Here is a 26,965-nt window from a genome sequence, read left to right as displayed (position 1 = left end):
GAGCACATGCCTGAGTTCATGTAGGAGGCATACACTGATGTTAGTATGCCCCATGGAGATATGCTGTTGTTGCCATCAGTAGGCAATATGTACATGCTCACCATTGCTGTGGGGAGGAGTGTGGTTGATGTGCATATCTCCATGTATGACTGGGGTGGACAGAGTGGAGATATTCCCACCTAACCTGTGTGATGCAGGTTGCCTATATTCACGGCATGTGTGTATGCAGTGTTCTTTGCCCCCAATGCAGGGTGAATTGTGTTGTTTCATCTGAGACTTACAACATATGTGGAGACATGGCTGCAGTTGTCCTTGGCTTTGTGGATATGTCCGATTCACAGTCATAGTCAGCCTTACAGGATGTCACCTGTGAACTTACCTGCTTGCTCCAATGTAGGTGGACTTGCTTCAAAGCTGTTGCCTGCACCTATGTGTCCCTGTACAGCCAGTGTAGCAACCTGTTATGTGGTTTGTGTATTGCTGCTGTCATACATGGACCTTGGTAGAGGCTGGATATACAGGTCAGGTACTGCTTTGCCCATATAGCTACTGTGGATATAAAGGCTATACACCCCTGATACACTCTCTGGTATTTGTGCAATTGGAACATGACACAACAATAGCTCATTTCATAAAAGTTCCCACCTGTTGTGTGACCTATAGCCTGTACAATTCAATTGAAAACATAACAGTCTGGTTCATGAAAACATATGGAAATAATACTCAGTACAATAAGCCAGTTGAATGAGTGTGCACACCCTTAAACTTGTGTATGGACCTCTTGAGATGGGTACAGCATTTATCCATCTTAGTCTGGACTCTAACATCATGGCACATCTTCACTTGGCAGTAGTTGCTCACCTTCCTAGAAACAGCTTTGATTGTATTAGGGGTCACATTCAAGATGAGAAACATTATAAAATGACCTTCTGTGGCCTGATTGTCATACAGCACACAAACCTGGCATTCCAACATGGGTGTGTGCACTTGTGATATCCACTGTATATAGGTGTTGAGATACCTGGTAGTGGTAGGCATGGACAGAGGCTCATAACACAGGTGGACACTTGTCTGATTAATACCTGATAATCATGCCTACTCCAGTACCCACATCAGTGTCAGGGCAATGCAACCACCAGTAGCTGTACACATATATGTCTGTTGTATGCACTGACTCTGCTATAACACACATATGCAACATGCACAACCTATTTACCTGGCTGCTTGAAACCCATGTGATTAGTTTTGTGCCTTCCAGTTGAACATATGCATACATTACATGTACTCAGGGGATACCTGGTATACATTTCTATTGAATGTAAGTGTGGCACACTGTATTTACAGTCTTACTGCTCAATCATACTTATCAACCTGTTACAGCAGTATATCTGAACAATGGCACACATAAATGGGTTTCAAAAGGGACATCAGTATTGATACTATATTAATATAGCTGCACCTTACATTAGTACGTTGATTGCACAGTAGGGTTTGGCATCACTGTGATAACCTGGAAGATGTCCAACAGTCATAAGTAAGCTATTATGTTATAATGCCATTGCTCACAGACCTGCCAATGGTTTGTGTGTCATAACACAGGTATATGTGTACGTGACTACAGATATCAGTCAAAAATGTGCTTATTGTCCAGCAGAATACTGTACAGTTGAATGTCATTAAGTCAATATATCATATGCAGTTCAACACACGTCTGCAACAGTACTCTACTATACACATGCCCTTTAAAGCTGTCTTACCTTTACAAGGCAAACATGTGTCATACTCATCACAGGTAACATGGATATGGAAAACATCCCATTAACTGGCCTAGCAGTGGCACAGTCACAACTATTTGACAGACACCCCTTCAGTTGTCATATATGAGCTGTCTTTTCACAGATGAGTCATGCTCATGAGCTGTGTTCCCACTTCACAAACTCTCAGAGCATCACATCTGGACAATGGCTAAAATGATGGGGGACATAAATAGGGACAGACTTTAATATACCTGCTACAAATATAGGAAGTTCATAGAATGATACATTTAGCATTACAGTGAATATTTTTAAGGATGTGGAGTCTCAAACTCAAGTGTTTGTCATTACCTGATGACTTCAATCCTCAGCTATTTGCCAGTAAAGTACAGATCTCAGGAGGAACAGACAAAAATACATGATGGTAAAATGTGGACATTCTTTGAGGATCTGTATAGTTAAGAGGTATATCTGTGAAATCTCCCACTGCAGAGAGGGTCAGATGCTATGGCCATAGCAGCTGTTTAGCAGGACATTAGTACAGCATGTCTTGGGACATATATTCCTCCAAACCATATTTCCCATTATTACAGACCAAGTACTAGATTCAATTACTTGCTTACATGTTCCACTTACCTTTTTTCTTTCTTCTCTTTTCCACTTTATGTCTCATTTGTTATTTCTCTCTCTCTCCTCTCCCTGTGCACTACAGGGATAGAGGTGGTTTGGATAGGTGGCAGCATGACTTTTGCAGGTGATGCTCATGACCAGGTGATGGCCTGTGCACCTATTGGAGTTTCCCACTTGCTAATTGCATGCAGACCAGCTGTGTAGTTCTTCCAATAGCCAATGTCATGGTAACACACTCCTATAAATGAGTACTCCATGTAGGCGTTGGCCCTTTCCCTTACTTGTGAGGAAGACATCCTGAAGTTGTGTGGGCTACTACCTCTTACAACAACACTTGTGGAGACAAGCCAACTAAATGGTGGGGAAGGTTCAAGACTTAGAATGTGAGTATTACTGTTATGTGTCTGGAATACTGCTAGCATAACAGGGTTTCTCTGCACATGCTACTTCTGCATGGGTTTCAGTCTAACTAAGTTCTGTGTCTGCATTGCTCTCAACTATAGGGCCACCCGCATAATGGCCACAGGTTAGCCTATTATGTATGGGCTGTTCCCCAGACAGGTGTTGTCCTTGGCAAATCAGTAGCATACTCTGGTGACTGCATTATGTAGATGGTAACATCCGTTTTATTCCTCTGACTTTATATCCTTCAAAAAATATATGTTACAACAAACCCTATAACACCAGCAACTTTCTCAGTGTATAACAGCAATATTTCATGTATGGCTGTGTATTTGGGCATCTGTCCACCAGTTATGTCAGGCTTTGTCCAGATGTCATACAGTAGTATTCTAGTCTCACACCAGAGCACAAGTGCTCTTCAGCAATTACCTTCTGCTTGCCGAGCACACTCAAGCAAATCTGCAGTCTGTGGCTACTACTTCACCCATACAGTATAACAAGGAATCAGTACTGCAAACTGAACAAGGATATACATTTTGAGCCTCAAGAGCAGGAGCACACTCAAGCAAATCTGCAGTCTGCAGCTACCACTTCACCCATACAGTATAAGAAGGAATCAGTACTGCAAGCTAAACAAGAATATACATTTTGAGCCTCAGGAATCAGTACTGCAAACTAAACAAGGATATACATTTTGAGCCTCAAGAGCAGGAGCACACTCAAGCAAATCTGCAGTCTGCGGCTACCACTTCACCCATACAGTATAAGAAGGAATCAGTACTGCAAACTAAACAAGGATATACATTTTGAGCCTCAAGAGCAGGAGCACACTCAAGCAAATCTGCAGTCTGCGGCTACCACTACACCCATACAGTATAAGAAGGAATCAGTACTGCAAACTAAACAAGGATATACATTTTGAGCCTCAAGAGCAGGGTCAGTCCACCCAGACATTCTGCTTGTATGTTTTATGAGAGTGAAGCTATTACATTAGCAGTATTTCTTAGTAGTTCTCAGCTTGCTAATAAAACTGACTGTTGTAGCCTTGTGTTCCCCTCCCACTAATACAGTAATCTTAACTGTCCAATAGACAGTATACATTTAATTCACATCCCTGTGACTAAATTAATCATCAAGCAGCCCTCTCAGTGCTTTCTGCCTTAGTTTGTATCACTTGAAGGCCCACCTGTTTATTTGCATCTCTATACATTCCCCTTCATTGCTAATGTATCTCCCTACTCTAATCTGTGCACAAACTGGTTACTAATCAGCAAGTCAATGTGAAGACACACTCCCAGCCTTTATAAACTTTGCTGTCTCTTCTCTCCTTCACTTTACAGGTAGTTTGAATTATTACTTACCCCTTCTGAGGCCTTCATTGATTTCCACTGATTGCCTCTCTGGTTTCTTTGCATTCCACCTGATTTACACCCCTTGTGCTATTTCCCTCCCCCAATACAAAGTCTATATTAGAACCCTGCTGAGCATGGAGCCATCTTTAAATTTCTAGTCCCCCACCAGGACACAAGTACTCTTCAGCAATTACATTCTGCTTGCCAGTAAGCCATTAGACCTCAGGAATTTGTTTTAAAAGTGTTCAGATTTGTAAAGTAATACTTACTTTTTTCTCTTGTCTTGGTTAGCTCTGCCCCGCTCCGTTCACCCTCGCTAACGCTCGGGCTCTCTCCGCTCCCCTGCCCTGCCCCCTATTCCCTCCCACCCCACTGCCTCTACATTTATAGTAATCACAGCCATACCCACAGCTCACCCTCACATCACCTCCACCAATCACAGCTCCTCAAGTCATATCACATTATACCACACCAACTTGCTCCACACAAAATACTCCCAATCACTCTCATTCCCACTCGGCATTTTTACATCACCCACACTACTTCCCCATCCACATATAGTGCAACCCTATAATTCCTATTCAGACCCCCCCACCTAGAAACAACTTAAACTTTATAACCATGATTATCACACAACTAAGTCTAGTCTGTCTTCTCATAATTCTTTACAACACCACAAGTTATCACTCTAGCAATATCCCTAAACTTAGTAGCACAACACTGCATTATGCACTCTCATATACAGACACCACACATTATAATAATATCTGCCCACAGTTATTCAAGAACTACATAACGGACCAATTCAGAACTAAACACATATGCTCTCATTCCTACTCCAAAAAACACAATACTTTCTCACACTCCTCACCAAACTCCAGCATCTGTATAACCATTTTAACTCCAGGCTCACCATCAGTGGGGATATCCATCCCAACCCAGGCCCAAATCCATCCTGTCCAACACAAACTGCTCCAACGCAAATGTCAGAACATAACACCCCCACTTTCTTCATCCCTGGGCAAATCAAGAACAGCAGCAAAACCAACCATCTTTTAATGCTAAATATTAATATTAGAAGTATCAAAAATAAAATACCTGAACTCCAGGCCACAATAGCACACTACTCCCCAGACATAGTTGCTTTAACAGAAACCTGGCTAAATAAAAACATAGCTAATTCAGAAGTTCTCTTTACCGGCTACAATATCATTAGAGAAGACAGACCACTTCGTAAAGGGGGCGGAACTGCCTTACTGTACAAGTCTAACTTAACTGTCCGTCAATTACCAAACTCCTACCCCTCCCCCAATAATTGGGACATACTTATCTCACAACTTCAACTTCACCCTAAAAAGGTCATCACCAAAATTGTGATCTATATTCCACCTGGTAATACACCTGCTAGCCTTGAAGACTTCTTATCCTGGTGCTCTTCCACATACTCACAAGAAACCCTTATTCTGGGGGACTTCAACCTAGATTGGTTCACCTGTATATCAGAACCACTAAGTAATCTAATAAATCTCCATGCCTACCAGCAGCTAGTCCAAATTCCAACTAGATGTGATAAAAAATCTAAAAGAGAATCCATCCTTGACTGGGTCCTAACTAACAACCCCACATTGTATCCTCACACAGGCAATCTCCCAGACACCTTAAGTGACCACAACATAATATACTTTACACATAGTAGAACAAGCATATGCAAAACCACTAACTATATATCCACTAGAAACACAACAAAGATTCTCTCCTGAGGTCCTCAACACTTTACTCTGTAACTGTGACTGGACCCCCCCCCCCTAAAAACCCTCCCACTTGACCAGGCTGTAGCATATTTCAACAAAACATTTCTACAACACCTAGACACTGTCGCTCCATTGCGCAAAATCAAGGTTAGAACCTCTACAAACCCCTGGATCAGTAAAGAAACCAAACAAATCCTCAAGTCCAGAGACACTGCCTGGCTTTACTATCAAAAAAAACAAAGAAACACAAAGTCTAACTAAGTACCAAGAACTGCGCAACCGTTAAAAAAAAATGCATTAGGCTGGACAAAAAATCCTACTACACAACATTACAAACTAAATACCAACACAACCCGCAAATATTTTGGAAAAAATGTAAACCAGCTACTAAAATCCACCCAAAAGGCTACCCCCAAACCAACCACCCCTGACACTAAAGTTCCCATCAAAACACAATTCATCTCCCACTTTGTGAACTCAATTCTATCCTTAGTATCACAGGACAGTTCCTTCCTCACTATCCCCCCAACACAAATAAGACTAATACAAGCTTTACCCTCAAAACAGTTTCCACTACCTCAATCAAAAGCATGCTCTCCAAACTAAAAACCTCATCAACAGCAGCCGACCTACTCCCCAGCTATTTCTTGAAACTCACAGCAGATGCTATTGCTATCCCAGTCTCCACTCTCATAAACAGATCAATTGTTGAAAACTATGTGCCCAAACTCTGGAAAATATCCTATGTTACACCCATACATAAAGGCAGGACCTCCACTGAACTTAATAACTACAGACCCATTGCTTTACTCTCCTCCCTGGCCAAAATCCTAGAAAAATGCATCCATACTCAGATGCTAAACTATCTCCTAGACAGCAACATCCTGTCACCTACTCAGCATGATTTCAGACCTGCCCATAGTACCACTACAGCCCTCCTCTGCTTCACAGACACAGTAAACCCTCTCAAAAATGAAGGCCTACAAGTGTCAACTCTTTTTTTGGATATGTCCAAAGCATTTGACAATGTCTCACACCAAATCCTGCTAAACAAACTAAACCAATATCATCTGTCAAATTCCACTCTTACCTGGTTCCAAAGCTACATAACTGACAGGTACCAAGCTGTGAAATGGGAAATTCTCTCTCTCCTCAGCTGCCCATAACTATAGGAGTCCCACAGGGTTCTATCTTAGGACCACTACTATTCACAGTCTTCACAAATGACCTCCATACCTCCACACCGCATGCATCTATAATTCAGTATGCAGATGACACTACCTTAATCTGTGCTGCACAAAACATTCCCACCCTCCTGCAAGCAACTTAACTAGCATTCTCTGACGTTGAAAACTACCTTACCAAAGCCCAACTTATCCTCAATCCAAAGAAAAGTCAGCTTATGAATATAACCAGTTCTAACAAAAACACTAACAGTCAATTCACTATCTACTCCACAAATGCTACTCCAATTGCTCCAGTGGCACAGGCTCAGCTATTGGGAATAACCATAGACTCCCACCTAAAATTTGATAGTCATCTCAACTATTAAAAAAGTACATGCCAAACTGGGGTCACTCTACCGTATCAAACCGTTTCTTACCAACAACACAAGATCAGCCATTGCTCGCTCCCAACTTCTTTCCACCCTACTCTATGCATCTCCCATTCTGATTAATCTCAACAAAACTGAACTAAGCAAAATGGAAGCCTGCTATAACAGAATTGCCCACTTTGCTGCAAATTGCTCATATAGAACTCATCACTGTACTGCTTTGAGACAGCTCCACTGGCTTGAACTACCCAACCTCCTAACCTACAATCAGCTCTGCTTGTCATTCTATCTATTACCTCCCCAAAAAGTGTCCTGCTCTCAAAAACCTAGTACAGCATCACTCAGCCAAAAGGCCTCTTAGATCATCATGCAAACTATTACTAGAAGTCACCAACAGCTACAATAGCTTTGGAGATGCACTATATAGTAGTTCAGTGGCTAAAAAATGGAACTCTGTCCCTACTACCATTCAAAACACATAATCCAAAGCCTCCTTTAAAGACCTCATCAGGCAACATCTCAAGCAAAGTTGGCAGTGCCATGATTGCTCCCCAGGCTAGTGAAAGTGGATAACGTATACATACAAAATCTAGAGCGCTTGATAATAGTTTTCAATCTTACTCACAAACACTGGCTAATCAACAATGTATGTACTGTACCTGTGTACCATGTATGTATTCTACCTATGTTCCAAATTTCAGCTGTACACCACAAATCTATTAATTACCTTTATTTTTAAAATTAATATTTTCGTTTGTTCTCTCCACTGTAACTGTTTATGTGTCGCATACCACTGTAAAACATGTCTCTTGTAATTTGTGTGTATACTGATCATGTCTAAATAACTAAATGTGTTCTGTAATTTTTCTTTGTGGAGCTTTTCTCCTTGGGCCTCTGATGAAAAAGGGCCTTTTACTGCTGTAATTCCTGCTGGGAGGAATGGCTGGGAAACATGTTGAAGTCTGTACATTCAAGAGGTAGGTGTATAGGGAATGCTCCTGGATGACCTTGTAACATATTTTATGTGGGGGACAGTAACACATGTTTTAAAACTAGGCTGTTAGAACACGTCAGACATATTACTGATAAGAAATATGTCAGCTCTACAGCTGTACATTTGAATAAATCACACCATGGGGGCAGTAGTGGGTCTCAAGGTACTGTTTCTGAAAAAGTCTGTTCCTCAGTGTGATGATACATTCATAAAAGGACAATTGTTATGTACAGTCTTCAATGAATTAATATTAACTGTGATATTTTATCCCATAGGGGGTTAAATGACAAGTGTAATTGGAGGCTGTGTATTCAATTATGTAATTAGCTGTTAATTGCTTCTTGGGATTAAGACATGCATTTCTGGTGATGTTTACTCCTTGAAGGCTTTGGCCAAGACACCAGAGTATAATACAAATGTGTGAATTACTGGCTGGTTGTATTTTTCTTTGCTATGTTCAGGCATTTTATTTGTTTTGCTAAGAGATTGTTGTATGTCTGGGCATTGTGTCTAGCCTATCATGATTTTGTAGCAGTGTACTGTTCACTAATTTATTTGAACTGTGGGGAGGCAGATGTGAGTGTCATGGCTGCTTTTGTATCCAAATGTGCATGCTGCCCCAGTTGTGGGTGGTGTATCAGCAGCATATGTTTGTATGGGCATTTTGGGACATCATGTATGTATGTGTGTGTATGTATATATATATATATATATATATATATATATATATATATATATATATATATATGTGTGTGTGTGTGTGTGTGTGTGTGTGTGTATGTTTGTATGTGTATATATGTATAGATATATATATATGTGTGTGTGTATGTGTACACGTCAGTATTTATTGTTAATATATCTATATATTGTTGTACACATATACGGATCTCCCTACATATCTCACCCTCTCTCTATGTATGTTTCTATTCAGATATATATATTTATAGATATCAATCCTTCCTAATTGCACACTTGTCTCTTCCCTGTTGTAGACTGGCTGTAAAGAAGGGTATGCTTGAGATAACATCCATAAACAATATAGCTGAGGTGGCCTACTGGTAAATTGCATATGCTATGGTAGGCAATGTCCTGGGTTCAAGACCTACAAGTGCTCTTAATTTTGTTGCTAGGCAGAACAAGAACTGTTGGATACAGAATGGTTAAGGTAGTTTTGAGCAGCTTTAACTGGGTTTGCCCGACAGTAAGCGGTGCTAACGTACGGTTAAACGAATAGGCACTTACACCATGTAGGCTTTGCTTACCAATGCGCAAATCTGCTTAGAATTTACATTTAAGCAATGGTACATCTGCTAAGCATAACTTAGCCTTGGTAACTAATGATCACATTCCAGTCTGATAAAATGGAAGGGTAATGACATCTTTAATAAGTGTACTTAATTCCCTGTACATAATATGCCTCTATATGTTGTCATTACAGTAGCAAGGGGTGTGAGTATGCTGTATGGGACACCTGGATATACATGGGTAGTACCACAATCTGTTCTCTTTGGATTTGTTTCATACATGGGTAGTATCCCAAGTTATATGCAGTCACACTTGCGTGTTACACCAGCTACAGTGCACTGGTTGACAGAAATAGTTTAACGCACATGGTATCATTTCATTAGTACTTTTAACAGTGCTTTTTCAAGTAAGAGTAGATTGCAGATTGTAGTACTGGAACCATACACCCCTGCATGCAAAGCTGGACTCTGAGTACTGAGTATCTTGTTCTACGTGTTTGAGCTGTATGTTTATATGTATCTCCTATTGGATATTGATCTGATATGTTGATATTAACTGTAAACTATTATGCTCTTTGGACATGTCATTGAGGACTGCTGTCATGTAGTAATGGCATACCTTTCAGTTTCAGACGTGCATCTTTCAATACATTCATCCTAATGCATAACCTGTTGGCTATCTACTTTCTGTCTGTCCTCTGTACAGATGCCAGGTATTGCTTTGGCCATACCACTATGTAGGTGCCCAAACTGTGTCGTGCTATGGGCCTAGACACTGCTGCTAGTTCCGACATATGGAACATTCTTTAATGTTGGCCTTGCCCCATTTCATTGTCTGTGTGAGGGACATTACAGAGGTGGTGGCCTACAGATTCACATACACTGGGTGGCAGTATGTCACAAGACAGGACATGTGGAGACAGCCAACAAACATGGGGAACATATCCCCAGAGGTGTGAACAGATTCTATGTCATCAGTGCTGTTATACATATGGTGGATTGTTAGCTTGACAGGGTTTGTGTGGACATGCATTTAGTGTGTGACGTCACCAGTCACAGTGATATGTCTTTGACATACCTCTCCACTGGCACACTGTCCACAAACTGGCCACGTGTCTGCCTGTCATGTTTTGTGTGTTCACCAGAGAGTTGGTGTCTTTGGTATATCAGTTGTGGACTCTGGGGAATGCAGTCCGTAAATGCTCACATCTATTGGCATTACCAATGTCTTATACCTCATAAAGGATGTTACAATAAACCCAGTGACATCTGCAGCTGTCTCAATGTATGACAGCAGTATGTCCAATCTACCCCTGTGTTTGTGCCTCTGTTCACACCTAGTGATATAGGGGTTGATGCCAAACTTAGTGAGTGGGGAATGTTATCAAAGGCTTTGGCAAGGTCAGTGTAGGCTATAGGTGTCACCTTGCCTTAATCCACAGCTCAGGTGACTGATGGCAAGAGGTTGACCAGGTTGAATGAGCAGGTATGACATACCCTTCACAAAGGTAAACTGTGTGGGATCCTCAGTCTGCAGATTCCCATATCCCTGTTTATTAGGTGCATGATGATGCATTCCATAGCTTCGCATAACAGACTTGTCAGTCAGTTAGGGCAGTATTTCCCAGGGTCTGTAGTTACACCTCATTTATGAGGAGGGGTCACTGTAGCAGTGCACAATTCAGTGGGGACAAAGCATGAGGTGAGGCTGTGCTTTAACAGGACACACAGGTAATGTGCCAGGTCACTCTGTAGTTCATGTAGAATACAGCCAGGGATATTCTCAGGTCCCACAGAGGCTGTATTCTTGGCCCTGGACAGTGGTGTTGTAACCTGTGCTGCAGTAATACTGGGTGCCTGGCTGCGCACTGGTATTGTGATTGGTCCTTTGGTGGGGTTGAGGGGTACTGTTTGCACTCAAGATGCCAGCCAGTATATTGGCATCATTTGTTGGCTCAGTCTGGGAGGTACCATTGTCTGGTTGCTCAGAACAATTCTTGGTATTGCCATGGAGATTCTTTACATAACTGTATGAGACCTTGTGGTTGTCTTCACTATGTGCTCCAAGTCTGTTCTCACAGCTAACTTTGTAGTATTTGATGAGGAATCTCAACTATTCATTGTGGCTGATAAGGGTTTATTTCCTGTCTTGGGACCTCACCTTATTCCACATCGGTTCCCTCCTTCTGTTGTACAGTTTCTTTATGGCAGGGGACAGCTTTTTTTGGAGGTGAGGGTCCTGGTTGTATTGGGTAAGGTGGTATCCATGCATTTGTGTACATGTTCATAGTGCATTGTTGTTTGATTCAGCTGTCATGCAACTAGTCTCCATTTGCATGGCTGACGTGAGGTTAGCCACCTCTACTTTTATGAGGCCATAGTTAGCTTTGGAAAGGCTTTTCACAATGGTTACCTGTGCAGTAGGGGTAGGATGGCTGTGGATTTCCAAAGGTGATTACTTTGTGTTCCTATATAACAAGCGAGGTGTTGACTATTGGTGTAGAGCAACAGTCGCCCATGTTAGGAAGGACCGGGTCGCTGTGATGGGCATGTGCATCGGTACATAAGTAGCTTTCCCACTTAAAGGTGGGGTAGTTGAAGTCAACCAGTATGAGAGTGTTAGGTTGGACACTAATATTCTCCAGGGTGTTTATGGACATGGGGTGTGAGTCTTGGGAAATGTATGGGACCTATCGCAGGCTACAACCTGAACCACTGTCTTACCCATTGTCAGCTACACCTGCAGGATCTGTTATGCATAATGTTGGTCTACCACTCTGGAGGTGTGTGCATCCTTTATGAATATGAAAATACCACTACCTATGGAGCTTCAGTCCACGTTCTGTAACCAAATGTTGTGGAATTATGTACAGGCTGGTATGGAGTGGTGCTTCCTGCTGCCTTTATCCAGGTCTCTGTTACAGCACAGATGTCATTGTTCCCCATTTTAAGGAATACTTCCAGTGGGTGAGCTTCCAGATTTAGAATTCCAGTGTGCAGCAGCCCCTCTGATTGCCATATCTTTGTAGCTGTCATATATTTCTGTATATTTATGTATACACACACACATATATATATATATATATATATATATATATATATATATATATATATATATATATATATATATATATATATACATATTTGTGGATATGACTGTGGATGTATATCTCTCTCTCTCTATATATGTATCATGTATATATTTGTCCACATATATGCATCTCCATACATACATACATGTATATATAGACTGCCTGACTGATTCTACAGACTTCTTTCCCTGCTGTTGGATGACTGTACTAACTGATATGTTTGGAATGTCATCACTATTTTGTAGGGCTCAGATAGTGTAATGGTACATTGCTCTGATCATAGTTTACAAGGCCCTGGGTCCGGGATGTGGCAGGCCTTATTATTTTGTTGCAAGGCAGAACAGTTGAGCTGTGGAGGATGGAATAAGGGCTATAATTACAAGAGGTCCATAGTTTGGGCCCCTTCACCCCCATTTACACAACCTTTGGTCAGATTTGTTGCAGCAAGAGGTTCAGAGTGTAGATCCAATGTCCAAATGCACTACATACATACATATGCTTACATCTGGTTAAATATGCTTACAGACAGTTAGCCTTAAAAGTGCTTAATCTGTGTAGGCATTGCTTAGCGCTGCACAAACAGGATTTATCCCATTTACTACTGCTAAAAAGAGCTTACTCCCACCTACTCCCATGCTAATTTCATTAAAAGAAAAAAGGGGTGATAGGAAAGTGGTGAAAAAGGGGCACACGGAGGGGAAAGACAACAGGGAAAGTAGCTAGGGATGTGCAAGATGGGTGTAGGGAAGGTCCATAGCTGTCTATTTCTTCTACAGCAACAGTTGTGCATATATACTAAATTTGGAGGTATATTTGGACACTCAAACCCCTGAGAGAAGGGTGAGGACAACAATAATGTGTTGTGAAGCCAATTAGACCAGATTACATGTATCCAGTGGACATGTGTGCGAAATGGACAACTAGGTATGGGGCATAATTTTGTTTGGGAACAGATTGTCCTTTTTTTTTTTTTAAGGTGAGAGTGGGATGTTGGGGAAGGATAGTAGGTATATTTGGGAAGGTAGGTTGGGTAGGAAGACAGACAAGACAGACAAGACAGCATACAGGGGTAGTATATGACACATGTGGGGGTACACACCTTGGACAGGGCGGGATGTTTGGAAATCGGAAGCCCATGAGCCTCCAAATGGAAACAGTGGGACTGAGGTCCCCACTCATGGGCAGCCACCACTGCACCTTTACAGCCCCGAAGGTGGCTGTGCTGGCGACTGAGCAGGAGGGGTAGGCTGACCCTCTAATTGTGCCACATGGCCCTCAAGCTGGTGTAGCAGATCTCCAAACTCCTTTTGGAGCTTGCTAAGCACCAATCCCCAGACCTGGCTTCAAGTGACGATATCCTGTCCACGCCCGCTCCTAGGGGGGGGGGAATGAGCCCCATCCCCTGAGGTGGTTCCACCCATAGGTGGTGCAAGACCAGCGGACAAGGAGGTCCAGGGGTGGGTCCCAGATGTGCTGCGGCCTGGTACCATGGCCAGATGAGGTGGGAGAGGTGGGTCTGCCGGGACCGGTCTTCCCAAACATGCTATGGTGTTGCAGTTGTAGAACATATGTGAGTTAGTAATAGTTAACACAATCCAGGATTTGTTATAACAGCATGCATAGATATTCCATTTAACCCAAAACAACAGATTTGGAACAGTTGCATAGCAAACAGAACACATGCATATATGGAACCACAGTGGCCATTACAACAGCATGCAGGTTACATTGATAGCAACAGGCCACCAATGATAGTATTTCAACATGAAACATTAATAGAAACACATTTCAGTATTTGTTGAACAATAGGACATATGTCCCAACAGTAGGTTTTGTGTAAAACATACCCATTAATTTGTGTGTTTAGATTATTGTTGCAGATATGGTGGGTGGGGGGGAGATCTCAGTTAATAACTTGTATATCCTTGCAGTACTCACAACTTTAATGATCAGTACTCTACAGGTATTATTACAATACCCTATGGCCTTGGTTTGGCCAGTGGTATGTTTGTACACAGTTATAATTCATCCGTCTTATAGCTACTTTCAACTTCACTTACCTGGAAGACCTGTGGGGGGAATGTTTGTTAACACTACCTGACTGTTTTTACACATATTCTCAGATTCCTAGTTAAAATATTCATACAGCTTACTACCACGCCCAGGATTCGAACCATGGCTGTGTCTGCTAAAAATACAACAATTTGTGTTTCATCAGAGTGAGCTATTTAGAAACTGCTGTCTCTTCCTTCAGTGTTTTCTGTCTAAGTCTCTCTTAGTTGTACAATCTGACCTTGTAATTACAACATTCTTATACAGACATTCCTAGACATATTTTTTGTGTACCACAGTGTGAGAAACAGTGATTGACACAACAGTACTATTCGGATATCAGATCTTGGTGAATGCAACATGTGAGGCCATACAATACCAGAGTAAACACAACCAGTCCAGGATTTAGAACTTTACTGCCAGGCAGTTACACTTTTATTTAAATATGACCTATATGGGACTATTACTGTCATATTGTCTGGTTTATTCAGTAGAAACCATACACATTTTTATACTGCCAGGTGACATTTTACTCCTTTATATTTATTTGGTATGACTACTACAAGCAGGATTGTTACTCACCAGCCTCATGATATAGCATTTGCAACCTGATGGCATGGACTTACTGGATCACAGCCCACTCAGCAGCAGCTGTAATGAAAATACAGAAGCATTTATGCATATGTATCCATCACATACACAGGCTGGACTTTGGTAAACAGTTATTGCTATGAATATTTACACAATTCTGGGACATCTCCCCTCTGTCTTGCTTCTTGGACCAAATTTTCCAAGAGCTCGCTCTTCCTCCGTTTCAAGTCAGCATAGTGGTGCCAGACCTGCTCACCAGTCCGAGGGATACCTGTGGCACTGGTGAGATCATCATGGGCGAGAATTTCCCAAGCTTCCGCTTTATATTGGGAGCCCTGGTACTGGTCCTGCAGCAGTCTCATGTCATGGTTTATTTACCAGGAGTCCTACTATGACCTTGGACTCCTGTATGACCATCGCTGTGCCCGAAAGTGCATACACTCTCCAACACCTGCCATACTGCCTACAGTGGAGAGCTACAACCAGTTATGAGCTGTATTCCCACCTGTGGGGTTTAAATACAGCTGATTTCCCACCCTTTGCCATGATGGGATAGTTTTGAAAATGCTGACCTAAGCTAAGCTATGGCTAAACCTGCTTAGCTAAGGTTGGCAGTGCTTAAAAGGGCAGGTTCAGCATTGCTTACCAATGGGCAAATCTACTTACCTGGGCTATTCATTGCTTAGCATTCATATGTACACAGTGCTTACACCCGGTCAGAATAGCTGTGCAATGCTTAGCACTGCTTATGTTTTATTATATTGGTCTACCACCTGTATGGGATTGATTCATCATTCATTACATAATATACATTTATTTACCTTCCCTGACATCCCCCAATGTGCTGTAATTAATTTATTCTTGTGTGATTATACTGTATGGGGCACTTGTGTTTATATGGGGGTTTCACTACTTTATTACACTGACACCTCACATCTGGGCCTAATACACTACCCTGGTTGAGAAAAATAAGTTTCTTCCTACATAAATATACAAATAAATTAAAATTGTAATATTTACACATACAAAATTGAAATAGCAGGGTGGGGCTTGAACCGTGAATGACTACATGAAAGGCATACACTCTAACCACTACACTATTGCATTTATGCTTATGCTGGAGGTCTATTGCTTTTTAACTTATCCTGTTATTTCATTATTAATAAGGATACCACCTTCACCCATCCTGTTAGTGGCATGGTTTTTAACTTCAAGGCAAGGGCCACTTGCAGGAGAAGCAATTTGGTTTATATAGCAGAATGTTTACAATGTTCTGGGTTCTATGTGGGAAAGACTAACAATATGTTTAAGGTGAGGATACTTCAACATCTATCTTCCATACGGAATAAGGATTCACATAATGCCCTTTATAGGCATATTGAAAAGAACCCTACACATACATTTCATTTTAGAGCTATAGTAAATGTCAGACAAAACAACAGAGGGGGAGATATTAAATTATTAACAGAATCCTTAGAGTCTAAATGGATATTGGAATTGATGGCTCACAGGAATCCAGGACTAAATGATGCTGTACCTTTAAAGCCCGCCTTGCAAAAAAGGCGGAATTTTTACTGACAACCCATTGGTTACTAGATAATTTAAATTGTTGGAGTGTTTGTTCTTACTTTATCTGATGAAGGGTTATTACCCGAAAGCGCTCATCCTTGGAAATATTTGTGTGTTTCAATAAAGGAGGAAGAAATTTTAGCAGTGTCCTACCATTCTTGTTTTCTGGACTTCGCACATTTGTTTGGTGGGACTTTGGCTATAGCACAGAACGTATTTTGGACATATGTTTCATCAGAGTGAGCTATTTAGAAACTGCTGTCTCTTCCTTCAGTGTTTTCTGTCTAAGTCTCTCTTGGTTGTACAATCTGACCTTGTAATTACAACATTCTTATACAGACATTCCTAGACATATTTTTTATGTACCACAGTGTGAGAAACAGCGATTGACACAACAGTACTATTCGGATATCAGATCTTGGTGAATGCAACATGTGAGGCCATACAATACCAGAGTAAACACAACTAGTCCAGGATTTAGAACTTTATTGCCAGGCAGTTACACTTTTATTTAAATATGACCTATATGGGACTTTTACTGTCATATTGTCTGGTTTATTCAGTAGAAACCATACACATTTTTATACTGCCAGGTGACATTTTACTCCTTTATATTTATTTGGTATGACTACTACAAGCAGGATTGTTACTCACCAGCCTCATGATATAGTGTTTGCAACCTGATGGCATGGACTTACTGGATCACAGCCCACTCAGCAGCAGCTGTAATGAAAATACAGACGCATGTATGCATATGTATCCATCACATACACAGGCTGGACTTTGGTAAACAGTAATTGCTATGAATACTTACACAATTCTGGGACATCTCCCCTCTGTCTTGCTTCTTGGACCAAATTTTCCAAGAGCTTGCTCTTCCTCCGTTTCGAGTCAGCATAGTGGTGCCAGACCTGCTCACCAGTCTGAGGGATACCTGTGGCACTGATGAGATCATCATGGGCAAGAATTTCCCAAGCTTCCGCTTTATATTGGGAGCCCTGGTACTGGTCCTGCAGCAGTTTCATGTCATGGTTTATTTACCAGGAGTCCTACTATGACCTTGGACTCCTGTATGACCATCGCTGTGCCCGAAAGTGCATACACTCTCCAACACCTGCCATACTGCCTACAGTGGAGAGCTACAACCAGTTATGAGATGTATTCCCACCTGCGGGGTTTAAATACAGCCGATTTCCCACCCTTTGCCATGATTGGACGTTTTTGAAAATGCTGACCTAAGCTAAGCTACGACTAAACCTGCTTAGCTAAGGTTGGCAGTGCTTAAAAGGGCAGGTTCAGCATTGCTTACCAATGGGCAAATCTACTTACCTGGCTATTCATTGCTTAGCATTCATATGTACACAATCCTTACACCCAGTCAGCATAGCTGTGCAATGCTTAGCACTGCTTATGTTTTATTATATTGGTCTACCACCTGTATGGGATTGATTCATCATTCATTACATAATATACATTTATTTACCTTCCCTGACATCCCCCAATGTGCTGTGATTAATTTATTCTTGTGTGATTATACTGTATGGGGCACTTGTGTTTATATGGGGGTTTCACTACTTTATTACACTGACACCTCACATCTGGGCCTAATACACTACCCTGGTTGAGAAAAATAAGTTTCTTCCTACATAAATATACAAACAAATTAAAATTGTAATGTTTACACATAAATTGAAATAGCAGGGTGGGGCTTGAACTGTGAATGACTACATGAAAGGAATACACTCTAACCACTACACTATTGCATTTATGCTTATGATGGAGGTCTATTGCTTTTTAACTTATCCTGTTATTTCAGCTGGGCTAAGCATAGCTAAGCAATGGGCACACCCATACAGCTACACTTAAACTTTATTGCATATGTCAAAAAAAAATATTTGTTGTGTTTTTTAATTTGTACCCTTCAGAATATTCATGCTAATGCTGAGCCTGTTATTTTGTCAATGTTCTGGCTTTGCAGGGACGATCATCCCTTATGGCTTTGTCCAGATTCCTTACTCTGACGGGTTGGTAGGTGTGCTCTGTTTGCTTATGCTAAACCTGTTATTCTATCAACTTTATGGCTTGGTAGGGATGATTGTCCCTTATGGCTTTGTCCAGATTTCTTACCCTGATGGGCTGGGGTGTTACGAGCATTCTCGCTCGTTTTTTAAATTGCCGAACAGCAATTCTGGAGTGTAGGGGGCATGTGTATTGTGAGAGCTCTGCTCTCAGACACACCCTCTGCACTCATACACAAAACCATGTCTATTTTACAGCACAGCAGCTCATCTTCATACATATGCATGGCGCACTGCCATGCTGAACAGCCACGGTCACCTCCGTGCAGGGATAAGTTATTCATGCACGGATGTTTGCTAAATCCGGGGGATAGTAGTGGACACTGATAAATTATGAGACAGTAATGCCAACATTATGTATCTACTCAAGAATATAGCCATGCATTTCTTAATTTTTGTTTCTTAAGTATTGTTTCTAAAGTGCTGTGTTACAGAAGACTTTGCCGATATCATAACATGGTATTTTTCAAGGGCAGAGCACTTTTCAGATTTCATCCTGAATCATACCTTTCAACCTGCAGACATTGAAAATAGGTACAAAGGCACCTGAAAAGTTGGTATATCCAGCCCAAAAAATAATCTGGACATCTAATTAGCATACAATTTTAGTACCAAATAGCGCATAGCTCTTCTCAGTTGCAGTATTGAAGTACTCTACTCAGAAACACATTTATAAAACAGCAATAAAAATGACAGGAAAATATAAGCACATTATCAAAGTCAGTGTAAGAATTGTAGATTTTAATGGTTTATTGCAGAATTGTACCATACAAGGTAATTTATTTTTGCTTCTGGAAAAGGGAGACGTAAGATTTGTGTTTTCTTTGTTAATGTTATTGGTGCCACTAGTATATTGGTCATTTACTATAGTTTTCTGTGTACTAAACAGCTTCAGAAATCCCATGTGGTAAGGGAGAATTCAGAAAACTTTGAAGGGGTAACTCAAGTCTGAAAATAGAGCCATACCTCCAAAAATAGGTGCATCATGTGCAGGGGTAAATCAAGCCTGAAAATAGGAATGATCCTCCTAAACAGGGACAGGTAAGAGGTCGGCCTGGATGCCAGATTACCTAGAAATAGCCATTAGCATGGGTGAGAACAGGGCTGCTAAGTTAGCCATTTTAAGATTCATGAAGCCCTCCCATCCTTTCATATGGACAACCCTTCTAACTCAGCTATGCTTTCTGGTTGACTTTCACCATGATGACTGTTTCACCAGAACCACTGCATGGTCAAATCACTCCAATGCAGAACTCCTATAACAGGATGTTTTGAGCTGACTTCAAAGATTATTCCCTATTTTACTGCAAGGTTTCAGAATTGCACTGTCACAAGCACAACTGCTAAATCCACCCTTATCTGTCTATAAATGTAAGGTTTAAAGGAAGTATCTAAGCTACAAGGAAGTGCTTTATTGTTCATCTTCTGGGTGCTCTAAGAACGGATCAAGCTGTTTTTATAGACTGCAATACTTTGCAACTCCCTATGCTCCTCTCTGACCATTACAAATCTTCTTTCTTTTTATATATTTAAGAAATTCATCATCTAAGGCTAATGTCAAGAGGCTCTGGCTGACCTGGTTTGCAGATGATTGCCACTTGGGAGCAGCCATTGATTCCCCTCCAAGATACTAATATCTTCCAAGAGTGTCTGGCACAGATTAATAACTGCTGCAAGAGTCATGGCTTAAAACCCAATGTTAAAAAGCACATCATAGTATCTTTCAGCAATAAGGCCACCCCTTCTAACTTACAAACTGATAATACATCCCTGAGAGTAGACCTTGTAATTAGGATCTTGAGAACACATATAGACAGATTTGACATTTGACTGACATGTTTCTACTGTGGTGAGAAAATTATTCCATGTTGCAAAATGTATAAGTTAAGGTCTGGCATCTATGTTCAAACAAGTCATTTTCCTCTTGTACTGTACCCTCATAAGGTCTATCATTGTGAATAACACCCATTTCTGTATGTACCTCACTGGGCATATGCAGCAATTGGATTGTCATCAGGGATTTCTCACAAAAAGAATATGAGGGGTAGAAAACAAGTCCTATGTAGACAGCCTCAAATTGTTGTCCCTAGATTCAGTTTTCTACAGGCTGCTGAGTGACGGCCTATGTCTAGCCTACGAATCTTCCTCAGATCCAGCACTAATGGATCTGTTACACATTTAAAAACAACTAACATCAAAAGCACCAGATGTAGGGACCTAAACCTCACCAGCAACATAAATAGGACATGCTGAAGGAGCAGGTATATGTGTCAGAGGCTTCCCCTTCTCTGGAACAGGCTTCCAATCCATGTGAAGCAGTTATTCCCTGTATTTATTCAAGCAGAACCTGGACCAGTGGATGGGGAACCACAGATATACCCCTGGTCTGCTACCCATGTCTCTACTAGCGGAAACAAGCTTATTGTTAATTGTTTGTCTACCTAGTAAAATACACCCTCCACAAAAGAATTGGAAACCATTACCTATCTACTTTTATTTTGGGGATTGGCTAGGTTTTAAATGGCTCCTTGAGTTGTTAGCATAGTGTTCTACTCTGATACTATGAAGTGGGAGACAAACTGATTACTAGATTTCTTGTCATTTAATTTCCACTGACATCATTTTATATATGAGACTGCAGCTGGGTTAGACTGAAAATCAAGTTATCTGAAATGCTTCACTTGCTAAAGCTTGTGTTTCCTTTCTTCCTGATATAGGATTGACAAAGTGTTGTGAAGAAACTTGGGTTATAATTACCTGTATATTAAATGCTTTTAAATCGCCCAGTCTCTCTTTGTAATATCTTATAGGTCATAGGTACCAAAAAAGAAAATGTATACAATCAGCAGTTCTTTATTGTGTAATATAGATCTCAGTCTAACCTTATTTTTTTATTTTCTCTTAGCAAGTGTAGCAAAAGCTAAAGCCCTTTGTAGACTACAGAAGCTTGATCTCTCAACCAACCTGAACATCACAGATTCTGGATGGAAAGATTTTTTCCTTACACTAGATGAAATGAAATGTCTACAGCATTTAACTCTGAGCACAGCATACACTTGTCCACTAAAACCTCATCCAGCAACAGTCAGGGCATTTGTCCAGTGTGTCTCTAGACTACCTAATCTGGTGAATATTCATATGCTTGGTTGGCTGCTGGATGAACAGGATTTTAACATGTTTAATGACATGAAGAAGTATCACCCACAATCAAAAAGGATGCATGTTCACTGGCAATGGCTGCTGCCTTTCCAAACTGCTATAAACTAGTTACACTGGACCTGCAGGAAATAACGGTTGGAAACTGATGATTAAAGAACATTATGCATAACATAACGTGCCTTATATTTACTAATGGCATCATCACCTCTAGGACAGTTTCATCGATTTACTTCCTGAAGAGGCCGCAGAGGCAAGCTAAACAATGAAACATACCTCTTACTGAGTTATACTGGAGAAGGACTCAAGATGGACATAATATAAAAGGAGTCACAGTTAATATTTTTAAACACATTTTATAGTTAGGATACTCTGAAACTTACAACTGAAAAGCACGTCAATCACTTTGCCTCCATCCTGTCTGCAAAGGAGAAAAATATCTCCTGTGTATTCAGTCTTATTTCTCACATTGGAGTAAAAGTGAAATTAGTGTTTAGCATGAACACGTTTCTATTGCACTAGTCTGAAGTTTACACATGAAGGAAACAAAGGATCTTCTAAACATACTGCTGTATATAAACCAATAAGGAATACACTACTTTGTTTCACAAGGGTACTGTAAAGTGTGGATATTTTGATGTGACAGGTTAAAATTAATGTTTATATATTCTAGATTTGGTACATGTATTCAATAAGAAATATAATAGCATGTCAAACCAAAAGAGTTTCATATACATAACTTTGTATGCATGCAGAATATTATATAAGGGGAAACTGTTCCCAAAGTGAAGGAGCAAGTAAATAAAGGAGCAAATAGGAAGAATAAGTCATTATGCTATGCAAAAGTATATGTAAATGTTCCTCGCAATCATTTAAGTTTGTGGATTTAGAGACAAAAAAAGTTTCATGTTGGAAAAATTGATAATGCTTTGTTATAAAACAAAATGTAGTTATGAGCCCAATCAGGAGGAGTGCACATTGAATTTGATCTTAATAACATTTTCCTTTATGTTTTTATTACATAAAATTGAGATTAATGCAGTAATAATTAATGTACACTAAGTGTTTAGTTCTTTCTATCCTGTTTACATGGCTGTGCTTTTAAATGTGCATTCAGTAACTTGTAGAAAGCAAAATGTAAAAGAGTGTTTGATAGATAATAATGAAGATTTTTTTAACCAATCATCTTCTAACATTTTTTAATCTATACATTTGCTATTAAGCTATGCTTTCAGGTTTGTGCTATGAACAGAACCCAGAGGCTCCCTTCACTCTGGAATAAAATCCCAGTCGAGGTTTGGCAGAGTCCTTCATTGACTCTCTTCAAGAGGAATCTTGATGAGTGGATGGGAGATCGTGTGTCACAGTTAGACAGATGCACAGTATACAAAATTAATTTAAAATGGGTGGCGAAAGCCAAACACACTCTGGCTAGGCTTATAAATGCCCTAGGGCAGATAGCCTAGTATGAACCTATGAACAGTTTTCTATTATTCTGCCTTACATTTAAGAACTGGCTAGGAACACTGGAATTAGAGCACTATTCACTTACATGGCAAATGGAATGCTGTCACAACAGATTTACAACACTGAATAGGAGCAAAGTGGAGCTGATGCATTTAATTTCCCTTATCTGGTATGATGAAGACAGCATCAGCACATCTATGACATTGTTTAGGCAGATCGATGAGTTAGAAAGAATGCACTGAATGTAGTTCCAACAAATGTGCAAGAATGGCTTGGAGTATAGCAGGACTGAAGCTTTCACCATCAACTTATATGGTACATTAAAGGCAACCCAGTTAAATCTAAAACATTGAGTAAGAGCACAGACAAGATAGAACATGCACTAGACTAAATATGATGCACTGACTATAACCCCAACAAATGTAAATAGGCACACCATGCAACTGGCACATTCATATGTGTATTTTGAAGAGGAGGGGCTAGCTGTGCCTAGATTTAGAAGGCATCATTTTTATAGACAACATATTCATGATTTTTACTTCTTGTGTGATGCTACGTCCCTACAGACATATTCTGGACATGTATTGTATTCTTCCCCTTTATGCAGAGGTCATATACTCACCCTTTTGAGAAAATAAATATAATGAAACTTAGCTACTTGCCATAATGAAATGCTTTGGCAAACCTTTATCCGGTACCTATATCTAATCTAGGAGACAATATTTAAAAAACTTTTAATAATCCTTAATAAATGTTTCACAGCATTATACTTGAACACTAGTTACAAGCTATAATTTTCCATGACTAAGGACTTACACATAACTCAGCATGGAATCTGACTGGGCTATTTTGACCCTGCTATTATAGGAATCTTGGTGGTGACATATTTTCTTTTTTTCGCTACCACTGCTGAAGTGACACCCGACCCCATGTACCAAATGGGAAAATTGGTTGAGGATGGATGGATGGATGGATGGATTTTACTGAGCAATTTTTAAATATGTACAACAGAACCATATAAACAAAAAAAATTGTAAATGACATATTGAAATGGGTACATCATATTGGATTAACTAATATCTAGCTACATTACTGAAACAGAAACGATAAAAGAAACAACCAAAAGAAGGAAATGTTAAGGGGAAAAAAATGTTTCTAAGTAAAGGCTAATGATATTCAAAGTGAATATATCTTGAAATGTGTAAATGTTAATTTATCTCAAAATCATAAACCAACTTTTTCATCCTACAAACTAACTTCTTAGAGTGGCAACATTACATTTATCTAAAGTTTACTTAATTTAGGAAGTATTTACAATTACTTTTCATCACCGAATCTTGTCACAATGATGTTATTTCACATATACATATGGCAAAATGATATCAAAATCCCAAAACAGAGAGAAAATTTGAGTTTTACCAGTCCTTTTTTAATTACTTTACTTGCTGCTACAATTATATTTAAACTTCTGTTTTAATTACTTCCTTATTATTAAGCATCTTGCATAAATTAAAATGCCGTACAATGAGTTTACAGTGGGCTACCTATCATCTCATTGTGTCACAAGTTATTGGTGATAAAACTCATTAAACAGGTAGATTTTTAAGTGATTTTTCAATTCAGAAAGCAGTTTTGCTGTGTGTATTATGGGAAGCTGCCTCATACCATCCTCTAACTTATATAACCAAACTACAGATCATATGACAGTGGGAAAAGTGGCAAAAACTCACTTTTAAAAACTTATCACCTTGGTGAGTTTGTTACTGATAATTTCTGATTTGATCATTCTTAGGTTTCCAGTAAAGTGATATAAAAAGTTAACATAAATTAAATATGTCAAGAAAATGAACTCAGAATGTAAAATACATAAGAAAATAAATTGCAACACTATGTCCAATTGAATGTAGCTCCACTGAATTTCCAACTCAACTAAATCAGAGCCATTAACAATTCAAGTACACCACTAATGACAAATTGAATGGTACATCTTCACCATGCCCAGTCCATTGAAACCAAGACCAACAGTCAGAAATGTTTCCTGTTTTTCCAAGCACTTTCCAGTCATATTTAGGAATTCCACCATAATGCTAGCAATCCCTCAAGTTAAAAACATAACAGTCAAATAAAATCCCAGCTGCAGATGAAGCAGAAGGGAGATGGAACATCTAATCAAAAGCACTATTCAAACAAGGCACCCCAATACCCCACATCAGAGATTTTGTGATATATTAATCCAACTTGGAACTGGGGATTATGAACAAACTTTTAATCAACTGAAACTTGTTTCACCATAAATTCTTGTCGTTTTTTTTTTATTGCTTGACAAACATAAAATATGTTTCCATATGTATTATTTAAGTTAAAAATTTATCTTATATGGGGTAAGAAATGTTTAGTGAATAAAGTTGGAAATGAAGATTCTTCCAAAATAATGAAGAATTAGCTCCAGCGGGGAGGTTTTTATCATAATTTATGCAAGAATTTATCATAAAATTACAAAAAGACATTGGAACTACAATCATTTTGTACAGTATGGATAAATGAGCTTTGGTTTAACTAGCACTGTTAAGAATATTACCAATATACAGTAATACCTTAAATATGTTTCTTTGCCTGAGATTGAAATATCACATATCTTCTGAATTAAAAAAATCCTTTAATGTTGTATAAATGTATGTCTAACAATATCTCCTCCATTGCTCTAAAAGTTAAGATGATATTAGAGCAGTCCTGTAGCACAGCACCCAGATGATTCAAGTTTGATAAAACCTTTACTGTACCCAAATGACTGAAGTTTTATTAGTGTTGTGGGCACTGGAGGGCCACAGGAAAGGAGAAGGATGGGACTGAGTAGATGATGTTGGTTCATCCAGAAGGAGGCAGCCCAGGCTTGCTGCAATATGCAGCATACAAGCCTAGCCAGCTCAGTACTGCATGAGCAGTGAACCATTTATTCAGGAGGTTGTTTAGGCATGTAAGCATGCATGCATGTATGTACCTCCAGAGGGCAGCAGTCATGGAGCTGGCAAGGCTGCTGTAAGTGGGTGTGAGTTAGGGCACATCTCCTGACAGCAGTGCGATGCCATACCAACATCCTCAGTCACTTCACTGGCCTTAAACAGAGGTGAGGCCGAGGCTGGGAGAGAGTAAGGCATATTAAGTAGATCCAGTGAATGAGGAGAGGGGCTGGAGAGCAGTTGATGGTCAGCTGCAGAGAGAAAAAATTGAAATGGTGGTATCAAAATTCAGTATGTCAGTAGTCTTTATACAAACTACAA

General features: G+C 39.9%; 1 protein-coding gene across 2 annotated transcripts in view; it reads left to right on the top strand.

Moving 5' to 3' along the window:
- The window catches only part of LOC122795650 (baculoviral IAP repeat-containing protein 1b-like), a 254,032-nt gene extending 230,629 nt beyond the window's left edge, over positions 1 to 23,403 (top strand). For both annotated transcript variants that reach the window (XM_044063930.1, XM_044063929.1), the window contains exon 4: positions 21,970 to 23,403. In XM_044063930.1, coding sequence (XP_043919865.1) covers positions 21,970 to 22,331 — 362 coding nt within the window. In that variant the 3' untranslated portion in view covers positions 22,332 to 23,403. The remainder of the gene's footprint in view (positions 1 to 21,969) is intronic.
- Positions 23,404 to 26,965: the final 3,562 nt, after the last annotated feature.

The sequence above is a fragment of the Protopterus annectens genome, chromosome 2.part2, assembly GCF_019279795.1.
Source record: "Protopterus annectens isolate FY-2018-M chromosome 2.part2, PAN1.0, whole genome shotgun sequence".
In the NCBI taxonomy this organism is placed as follows: Eukaryota; Metazoa; Chordata; order Ceratodontiformes; family Protopteridae; genus Protopterus; species Protopterus annectens.
Note: the sequence above shows the minus strand (reverse complement) of the source record. Positions and strands in the feature narration are given on the sequence as shown.